The sequence below is a fragment of the Xyrauchen texanus genome, chromosome 35 (genome assembly GCF_025860055.1).
Source record: "Xyrauchen texanus isolate HMW12.3.18 chromosome 35, RBS_HiC_50CHRs, whole genome shotgun sequence".
NCBI lineage: Eukaryota > Metazoa > Chordata > Actinopteri > Cypriniformes > Catostomidae > Xyrauchen > Xyrauchen texanus.
Window position 1 is genome coordinate 26,410,985 of NC_068310.1, and position 11,134 is coordinate 26,422,118.

The 11,134-nt window shown below is 37.7% G+C and overlaps 1 protein-coding gene across 1 annotated transcript in view; it reads left to right on the top strand.

Annotated features, from left to right (window-relative positions):
- pex14 (peroxisomal biogenesis factor 14) overlaps positions 1–10,729 on the top strand; it is an 83,504-nt gene extending 72,775 nt beyond the window's left edge. The window contains exons 8-9 of the mRNA XM_052105267.1: positions 7,542–7,633; positions 10,221–10,729. Coding sequence (XP_051961227.1) covers positions 7,542–7,633; positions 10,221–10,680 — 552 coding nt within the window. The 3' untranslated portion in view covers positions 10,681–10,729. The remainder of the gene's footprint in view (positions 1–7,541; positions 7,634–10,220) is intronic.
- Positions 10,730–11,134: the final 405 nt, after the last annotated feature.

The following is an 11,134-nucleotide window of genomic DNA, read 5'->3' on the forward strand; positions in this document are numbered from 1 at the left end:
CAACTGATACAAGAATCCCATTGTACCTGTTTTAGTAGTGAATGTTTTTTAGTAGTGTGAATTTTTATGCTTATATATAGATATAGATAAAAATGACAATACTTTTGTTGTCTGTTTGTATCCACAGTCAATCTATTTTTAAAAAAGCATTTTTGTTATTAGAGCATAAGTATATTACAATTGCTTATACTTGCTGTTAGGGATTTAAACAACCCCTAACTATGAGTATTTAACTACAATTATTTTATATTTGTGCTACCGATATAAATTAAATCACTGATTTTCAATTTTCAGTTTTGTTGAGGACAGGTGGGCGATTACTTCTTTTAGCTTTCTGACAGTTTTTACATGACGGACAATAAATTGTGTGAATCCCAATGACTTGTATTAAAGGAGGGACTTTATATTACCCTTTAACCTGACTAGCAACATAGAGTTCTCACTTCTTTGACAAAACTCCTTGTTCTCCTTTATTATTGTTAACTACTGTATCATAGGGAAAACATTCTTTCTCCTTCTCCACGTAAGCTTTTTTTGCTTTTTACTTCAGCCTCCACGTCTACTAGTTGACATATTGAGTTTAATTATTATGCTGTTTTAATCCAGCGATAGCTGTCTTTAATAGTGGCTGCTCACAGAATGTTAGGAGCTCTGATTTTTTCACCACAGAAAGGCCTGTCACTGAGAGAGTGAATAAACAGGCTCAAATAAATTGTACCAGTGTTTTCACCGGAAACGCTCCCTTGGGATTTATTTTCGAACTGATTCCACCATAAATATACATGCATTACACAGTGGAAATAGTATCTGAGAGATGGACGCAGTGAATTCATTTGCATTCTGACATTTCTTAACTCGCCTTGTTAAGATATTATCTGTTGTTAATGGTCTGCAGACATTTACTTTAATATATTCCATGTTTGACTGCTGCTGTACATCTCTGGCTCTTCTACTCTGTGTGTGCGGATACCTCTCTTTTTATGGCGACCTCCTTAAATAATTACCCAGACTATAGAGAAGCTTTGTTCACACTTAAGAAGTTGATGAACCCTGATCACACTGTACTGACCCCACTGACTAGATGGCTGCTCACATAGTCGAAGACATGCAGAGAAAGGCCTTTAGCAGCAATTAAAGAGTCATCATCGAACACTGTGGGGGGAAATTGCTAAAAATGAATTCCGCCCGTGGATAGCAGCAGCCGTTTTCTTTTTTTTTAAGGGTGCACCAGTGGCAATCCTGGCTCAGTTAGTGTCCTATTGACATGATAAGACACGGTACGGATTAAAGTGCCACAATTCTCCACCATTATATGTAGGAACAATATGTGTGAGTTAGTAATTAATTTAAACTCCCCTTATTCTACATCATTATATAAGAAAATGTCTTGGTTTATCCGCTCACAATTTCTATTGAAAGGAATTAGCTTTAATAAGGGAATTATGATTAATTAACTTCTATCGGGAAGACACGCAGGCTTGAGTGAAGTTTAAGATGCCATTTATTTGATAAATGTAAAACAAGATGTAATGTCTCTAGACCCCGTCCGGCGGTCCGAGGGAGTTGTACCCGAAACCGTCATGTCCTGCCGGAGATAGGAGGCAGGGGCGAGGAGCCTACCCCCGTGCGGGACAGGGCTCAACTGGTGCTGGTGGGGTGGTGGAGGTTGCAGTGTTAGCACACTGAAACAGCAATGTGATAGATTGTGAGCAGACTTATAAAGCAATGGCTTACATGCGTTTGGCTAGGTATTACCCAGCTAATGATGTGATGATGTACAGCTGCTAGTCTTCCCGCTAGAACTACGCTGCACTTCCATTTATTGGAGTAATTTTATTCTCATGGTTTATTGAAAATAATAATAATAATAATATTACACATATTTAGGTATAGCTTTGAAGATAAATCTTTTTAAAACTGGGATGAGATTATTTATCAAAATATACCACAGTCAAATTATCTTTGAATACAGACAAACTTTATTGCTATTCTAAACATAAAACTAATCTAACACATACAACATGAAACAGGTTGGTGAGTAAAGTGACAGAATGATCAGTACAGTGAAAATGAACTTTATGGAGTCTGTTGACAATACCTTAAGAACCATTTATGCTTCTTTTGAGTGTAAATCGATTTGCAATCGGATTACCCAAAGTATTTAACTAATGCACCAGCACGTTGAGCAAAAGTCTTGGAGATGTACTTGTGTGTTGTTGCATTTCCTTGCATTGCGTTTCCTTGTGTTGCTTGGATCTTTGGCGTTTGTATAAAGTTTGTTCCGTCGATGTCTTGGACTCTGTTATGATCGCGGATAGTTATAGTCAAGCGAGGCCTTCTGCAAGGAGGACTCACGACTCCCGTTGGGTGCATGAACCGTAGAGCAGAGAGCGAGAGGCTTCCTCTGGACTTTTGGTGTCTCGAGTTTTCCTTGGATTCTACATGGCACGGAGGATCTGGAAGAAGCAGGAGAGCCGAAGAGAGGAAACCAAGAGACCGTTGCAAGAGCAGAAGAGTTCAGAAGAGAAGAGGGAGGTCTTCCTTGGGTAGGAAAGATTTGAACTGAAATTGGCCACACCCCAAAAGGTGTCCTGAGCCAATCAGAAGTGGCTTTTCAGAGTCACATGGTCGACTGGTCTGTCCATTTCCCAAAGTTGATTTTCGATCCTTTGTGGAGGATTCTATCTTGACAACAGTACAAGAGACATGGCATTAGTTGTCATCAACATTCTCTACATAAACAAGCAAGCATTTACATACTAAATGTGACATTCTTTCATGAATATTATACGTGATGAAAATCCCTGGTTACAAATCATACTGGTTAATTCATTGGTTTTACAACATGGATAATACATTACATATTATGAGAAACCTGATTGTCATGGGTATAATATCCTGTTGAATAGTTACCATTCTTAGTAGAATGAGATGAATCATACCAGATTAAAAATTATAATCATCGATTTGTCAGTTATAAGTGATTACCAATCACTACATATATTTTAAAAGGTACATCGGCAATAATCTTTCATTTGTCAGTTATACAAATGATCACAGGTCTTAGTCATTTTCAGAATTATCTAGCAAAGCTAGATATGGTGTATATTTTATAGGGTTAAATCACAAGTACTTGGATTGGGATGAGGATCTAATGAGGACCTCACAAAGAAACCTTTCAAAGAAAACCTGCTTTAGCTCTGTGTGGAAGTTCAGAAGATCATGCTGAGAGTTTAAATTTGTGGAACAAAGAAGGATCTTCTTTATTGGTCAGCTCTGTCATTACAAACCCTAGTTTGAAATTAAGCAGGCATAGGAGAGACGTCTCCTTCAGCAACTTCGGTGCCATAGATTAGCTTTTATGACTCTCTAATGGCTCGATGGGGGATCTCTCTGATCTGTGGAATGTGTTCATTTGATGGCTTTGTTCATGGATAATCCTACACAATTTAGTAGCTCTTTATGCACCTGTACTGTAGTCTTGTTAGTTTTGCTGTATAGTTTTGATTTTGCATGCAAGTTGACCTAGGTTCAAATCCTAATCTACTATATAATTTTCTTAAATAATGTTTAACATAAATTGCTTTTGAGTAATAGTTTGTGGATGATGCAGTAGACTACTGTGATCTGATTTGGCAAAACCATGTTTTTTGCGATTAACACCATGTCCTAACCAGATGCAATGCATCAAGATTCCAGCAACAAACAATTTGTCTGTCCACAGTGAATGTGATAAAACTGCACAGTGCAGCACAATCACAGCCAATATAAACATTTTTGATGTTTACTGTACAGTTATGAGGAGTGAAATCTTGGATCAATGAGATTTAGGGTTGGGCAAGGATACCCAGCACAACGCCATAGAAATAGAAGTCAAGCGATTGACAAAAAAATGTTGTTTGGCACTACTCTGCATCTGGTATGGACAAAAACATGGTACATTTTATCACTTGTCGTTTTGTTGCATCTTGTCTGGTTATGATATAAGGTGCAATGAGCCTAATTTTTGTCTAATTTACATTAAATTGGGGGGTATAAATTAGTAAAGTTTAGAGTGTGTTTGTGATTTTCCTAGAAATGTTCAATTAATTCCACGGTTTTGACTTGTTGATATGATGTAGGGCTACATCCTATGACATCAGTTTTCCAGTCTGTTACACGCATATGCAAACTCTTCAAAAACCTGTTGAAACACTGTTTATTGTCATAGCCATGTAAGCTTCGTTTTGTAGGAGAAACCGAGGTGTGTTAAACTGCTTTCTCTTAGTCGGTATAAAAGCGGCATAAGGAAAGCAATAAATTGTTTTCTTAAGTGCATGGAAACAGAGAGTGAATCAGATTTTAAAACGAAATACCGAAACAATTGAGTAACGTAAAACATCAAGGCAGCATGATGCAGTATTTTTGAGTTCTCTCAACAACTATCTTAGTAACATTGCTTTGTTTATTAAATGTGAATTTGTTTGTTCATTTTTAGCTGCGGGGGCATGGTCAAGTGTTCGTCTGTAGAGAGAGAAAGTGTGCACACACCTGAGCCTTATAAGGTCTAACACCTGTTTCTAATTGCAGTAAGCATTGGGGAGAGCGATATAAAGGGACCACTCCAGAGACGAGGAGAGAGAGAGAGAGAGAGAGCTGCCTGTCTGAAAGAGACTAAAGCTAAAGAGTGTTGTGCTGAAAAGCCCTTTTAAGTTTGTTTATTAAAGCTATACCTTTGAGTTTGAAGATTCCAGTTCCCTGTGTCCTCCTTTCCCTCTCTACATCTAATCGTTACATTCAACAAATGCAAATATTCTTGTTGAGAGAACTACTAATTTCTTGTTCAGCCAAGTATCAATTTGCTATATGAGAACTTTCATTTTGTCAACATTTCAAACTTAAATATGGTTTTAAATTACGTTTTCATTAAGTTAAATGCAATATTTGCCTATGAAGAGAGGTATGTCTTGCAAGGCAATGCAGTATAATTGTTTGACATGGACACCCAATAGACCTCAACCCTTAACACACACACCTCAATAACTGTGACAATAAACAAACCTTATTAAGTTAAAATATAAGCTCTTAAAATCACCACGCAACAACTGACTAACAGTGGCAATGCAAAACAACTATACAGCAGCTTAATTAAAGTCAGCAAACAGCAAAAAACAAGCCTTCAATGCATGCTGGGAAATTGCAAATCAGTAACGTTGTTCAATATGAAATAGTTTCTTCAGACAACTCTGCTAGGCTAGTTGGGACAACATTTGCGGGAAGGGATGCAAAAGTTGCGAAGTTATTCACATTTTGTAGTATCTGTGACTCACAATCCTGTGTAAAATGGATAAAATATAATTTATGTTTTTATAGTGATAAAGTGGAGCAACTATTTAGTGAATTTATCCATGTGGGTGAATGGTGGGTGAGAGCATTCGTGCGTGTGTTCAATTAACAAAATTACTATGTGGACGTCAAATACCAGTGGCTGGAATGTGTGTTGTAGCCTCTGTTAAAATATTATTTAGATTAAGTGAAAATAAGCAAGAGACACATTCCAGCCTTATTATGCGGGTGCCGTTGGGAGTGTGGGATTAAGATGGCCATAATGAGTTGAGGCCTGTAATAAGGGTGTCTTCACCAGGCCTAATGCGCTCAGCTCGGATCAGATGTTCCCTCTTCGAAAACACCACACTTATCGGAGGGCTTTAGGAGCAGAGAGAAGAAGAAACCCCAGCCTCGTCTTTCCATACTTCCCCACCCCTCACAGTAAATGAGTTTGATCCTTTTCAGATGAGATTCATTTAATTTACTTTAGATTTAATTACATGTGAAAGAGTCCAAGTTATCCCTCTCCTCTAAATAGGGGGTCTCTGCTTTCTAACTAGCCACCTCTGGTGACTCACATGTTCTTAATTACACTTTTCTTTTTCTTTTCCCCCAGCCCCTTTCCACTTCCTTTTCGTGGTCTCATTTTCCCCCTTCAGAGGGGCAGAAGAACTGGAAGTGGGATTATGGGGTTTGTTGAGGACTGTTTGTTTGTAGACGGTTCAAAGAGTCAGGTACCGCTGTGACTCAGTGTAGCTGTACAGGAGCGTTATTTTGCCTCTGAACAGGGCTTGAGAGCCTGGATTAATCTGTGAAAGTGCTAGCTTCCCTCATTCGGTTGGGGAACTGAAATGGAGTCGGTTCTCTAATGTTGTGATTGCCACGAACACTCATGGCAACACATGACAAACAAGGTCCTGAAACTATATATTAAATGAGCTGTTTTATTCTATTCATTGATTTAGCAAAATGTTTTTCATTATTGCAACCCTGTTGCCAAAATTTGTGTAAGTGCATGCATTTTAAAGTCCCATATGTATGATTTTGCTATTTTTTAGCAATAAACATTAAACATCAAAATGAAATATACCCAATTTATATAAATAATACTAATTAGTGGCTAGATGGCTTAGGATCATATTTTGGTTTGTAGTATTTTTTTTGTCAATATTGAGAAAATGAATCATAAAAGTTCCATTATTTTGATATAATTATTATTTTTTGTATAGGGGTACAATCATTCAGTTATAGTGTTCTGCACAAAATGTACAAAAATGACATTTTTGGTAATTTAAAAAATTTAAGACATCAAAGGTGGTACAACCCAAGGTATCTAAGAAGGTCATGGACTTTTAGATGGGACAAGCCAAAAGGATTTAGATTTTTCCACTAAGCTTAAAAAAATCAAAATAATGGGAGTGTAAAAAATGCCTCATACAGTACACGAAGGTACAGTGGACAAAGAGTGCTTTGTTGTGTGAAAAAACCGTGAATATTTTCGAGTTAGTTTTCTGTGGTATTCTAAATGTAGAGTCCAGACCTTTTTTCACTAGAAGAGTATTTCTTTCTTTTTGAAAATTGATATCAGCTATATGTCTGTCTGAAAAGAAAAAAAAATGATGGATGGATTAGATTTTTTTTATCCTTTTATTTTCTTGAAGTCATTTACTATTCAAATGTTTGCTGGCCACTTCAATTGGCGATCACTCCCTTGAGCAATTCATCCCATGGCAAGCAGTTGGTGATAAGGATTCTTTTAATAAAAACCTCTCTGACTTGATGAATACTGCCTTTGTTGTGCCACAGGCCTTTTATCAAACACCTCTGTCCTGCTCAAATCAGCAGCCTGCAATATGTAAAAATATGTAAAAATGGTATGATTAATTCCCTTAGCCTTTTCTGAAAGATCCTAACCTTCTGAGTGAAGAGATAGTTGGGACTCGTCAGTGTAAATGTGGTTTGATATCAGACTTTGAAGACTTTCATTATCTAAATGACAATTGTTTGATATATTGGCAGTTTGAATGTGTTAAGTGTTTCATGAATTTAATAACCCGCCCAAATCATATGATAGAAAGATTGCTAAAGACATCAAAGTTTTTGTACATGCTGTATGCTAATAACTTATCAGGCCTGACATCAAATAGCCTTTCCACATTCTTGAGCAGATCTTCACCTTTAAAGGCAGTAAGAGTGAATGATAAAAGTGATTTGAAATTATTTGTTCTTTTTAGGCCTCATCTTCCACCAACTGCATGCTGGAGTCTCAGAGCATCAGTGAACTCAAGGCTGAGATTGTGTCTTTGAAGGGGCTTCTTCTCAGCAGGTGACACTAATCTTGCATGTACTGTTTCTAACAGTGGAACTCTAAAAACATTCTTTGGTCAGAGTTGGCGACAAATTTAAATGAACACGAATGAAAATTAGTTTTGTTGAATGAATTCAACAGTGTCAGTCGTTCTGGTATCAAAACATTGAAAATGAATTCTACGAATTTCTATTGTTAAAAATAAAATGAGATGTGACCTAGCACCTAATGGTCAGGTGCAGAACTGTATGACTTATTTGTAAAGGGATCAATGGAAAGGAGGAGGTGAGAACCGGCTTTTCAATATAAATAATAGTTTTAATGATAAACTTAAAAGACAACATAAACACACACATGACGGACATGTCCGTAAACGATCTCTCTCTCCCGCACGATCCTCTGCAGTCGACCTTCATCCTGGAGGCATAATTAGCCTAATACGGGACCGGGTGTGTAGGATCACGACCCGGCCCCGCCCTCCGCCCTGCCACATTATTTCACAGACTTTACCTCTGTCTCGCACAGCCTCGCCTTTGTTTGCATCAACTTATATCACTATCTATGGTAGGGAAGGAAGGACAGTTTATTAATCAAAACAGATTCCATTTTTAAAAATTATTTTCGTTATAATCTTTCTGTTAACAGTTTCTGAATGTTTAATGCCACTGCGGATGGAACCGCTGCCGACCGAACTCCATACTAAAATACAGACAATAAAAATCAAATTTTTATGACATTTTTCTCAATATTAGAAAAAAAGCATGTACTTGAAGTATAACAGCTTTAATTAATGGCAGTTCCAAAATCCAAGTTTTATCACTATCCATATGAGTGGAAATTCTTGTCTCGGGACTGTTCATTAGATAAATGTGTCTGAAACTGGGCATGTAGCTGAAACCGGCTCATTACTGGTTAATGAGGCCTGATGCTTCCAACAGATTTCCTCAGTGCCCCAGGATGGATCTTCTCTCACTTTCGTTAATGTTGAATAGATTAGGGGCCTGGGCAGCGAGTATTTACGCTGACTACCACACTTGGAGTCGCAAGTTCGAATCCAGGGCGTGCTGAGTGACTCCAGCCAGGTCTCTTAAGCAACCAAATTGGCCCGATTGCTAGGAAGGGCAGAGATACATGGGGTAACCTCCTCGTGGTCGCTATAATGTGGTTCTCGTTCTCAACGGGGCGCATGGTGAGTTGTGCGTGGATGCCGTCGAGAATAGCGTGAAACCTCAATACGCGCTACGTCTCTGCAGTAACATGCTCAACAAACGTGTTGGTCTCTGAGACCATCAATCCGCGCATCTTATCACGTGGCTTGTTGAGCATGTTACTGCAGAGACGTAGCGCGTATTGAGGTTTCAGTTCGTCCTCCACCACCCGGATTGAGGCGAGTCATTACACCACCACAAGGACTTAAAGCGCATTGGGAATTGGCCATTCCAAATTGGGGTGAAAAGGAGAGAGAAAAAAATGCAAGCATCACACAAATAAAGATTATTAGTAATCTCATACATCTGAAATTCACACTGATAAAAGCTTTTGGTTTGTTTGTTGTTTCTTTCTCAATAAACATTTTAAGTTCTAATGACCTTTTTCTTCCATTGTCTGAATGTTTTGACTTGTTTTGACTCAAGATGTTTTTATGGCTGTCTTTGGTAAAAAAGAAAAAATGTTTTCCATCTGATCGGCTTATTGTCACATATGTTCAAATGTTACATTAAATGTTGGAAGTCTTTTACAAAGTAACTTAAACATTGTTGTGAATACATGTTTTTTTTTATGTATTTTTTTATGCCATGTGTGGCATACTTATGGTGATAATCTCTCTCTCTCTCTCTCTTGTACTTCCACAAACTAAATCCAAGCACACACTACAGGACTGAAGCTTATCATCCTGCGCATATATAAAAACTCACATTTTCTGGTCTTCTGCAGTGTTACTTAATTAATCGTAAACTAAGTGTGTTGTTTACAAGATTTTATGCTTCTCCCCAACTGTAGTTAAGATCATGAAATTTGTTGTCCTAAAAATCTGTTTTTTCTTGACAACATATCAACGAAACATTAGAGAGGAAGGTTCATCCATCTGTCTGTCCACCCATCCGTCTGTCCACCCATCCATCCATGGCTTAAAGTGGGAGTACACACAAAAATAAATATTTTGTCATCATTTACTCATGTTATTCCCAACCTGTATTACTTTCTGTCCTTCATGGAACAGAAAGATGTCGTCATGGACTGACAGATCACCATTGACTTCGACTGCATCTTGTTTTTCATACAATGAAAGTGAATGGTGACTGAGGCTAACATTGTGCCTGTTATACATCTCCTTTTGTGTTCCACAGAAGCAAGTCATTCAGGTTTGGAACAACATCAGAATGATTAAATGTTAACAGAATTTACATTTTTGGGTAAATTATCCCTTTAAAGACCAACAAATCTCTTTATGTTTCCAAAGCACAAAATCTAGACACTCTCTTGCATATTATAGTCAGAATGTAGCCTGATGCACCATGCACACTCCCTTGTGCAAGATTTCAGTAAACAGTTTAAAGAACTGCTTGTACTGTTCATTCACGTCCCTTCTCTTCCACGTTCCCAGGAGACAGTTCCCCGCTTCACCCTCCGTACCCAAAATCCCATCCTGGCAGATCCCTCTTAAACCAGGATCGCTGTCCAACTCGCCCTCCACCAACAGCAGCAGCGACATCTCACCTGTCAGCAACGAGTCGGAAAACTCCTCCCCTGTTAAAGAGAGCAACAGCTCCATGGCCACCCTGTCTGCCTCACTTTGCCTTAACGGAGATGTGGGGCTGGGGTCTATGCTCCCTCTGGACCTGAAAGACCAGGTCCGCATGGAAGTCCAGGGTGAGGAGGAGAAGAAAGATGATGATGAGGAGGAAGAAGAAGAGGAGGAGGATGATAACGTGACCCATGCAGATGAAGAAGAACACTTGAACATCCAGACCGAGGACAGGAGAGGAGGAGACGGACAGATTAATGAACAAGTGGAGAAGCTGCGGCGTCCAGAAGGAGCGAGTAATGAGAGTGAGGTCGATTAGAGGAAATCCATGACCAGACCTATCCATCCATTCATTTCTCATGTTTTTTTTTTTCATAGCTAATTTAAAAAGATCTTCATTAAAATAATGTCTATTTTTTGTAATATGTATATGTATATATATATATATATATAAACTATATATCTATCTATCTATATATATATATATATATATATATATATATATATATACAAGTGAAACTCGAAAAATTAGAATATCGTGCAAAAGTTCATTAATTTCAGTAATTCAACTTAAAAGGTGAAACTAATATATTATATAGACTCATTACAAGCAAAGTAAGATATTTCAAGCCTTTATTTGATATAATTTTGATGATTATGGCTTACAGCTTATGAAAACCCCAAATTCAGAATCTCAGATAGATAGATATAGATATAGATATATATATATATATATATATATATATATATATATATATATATATATAGATATA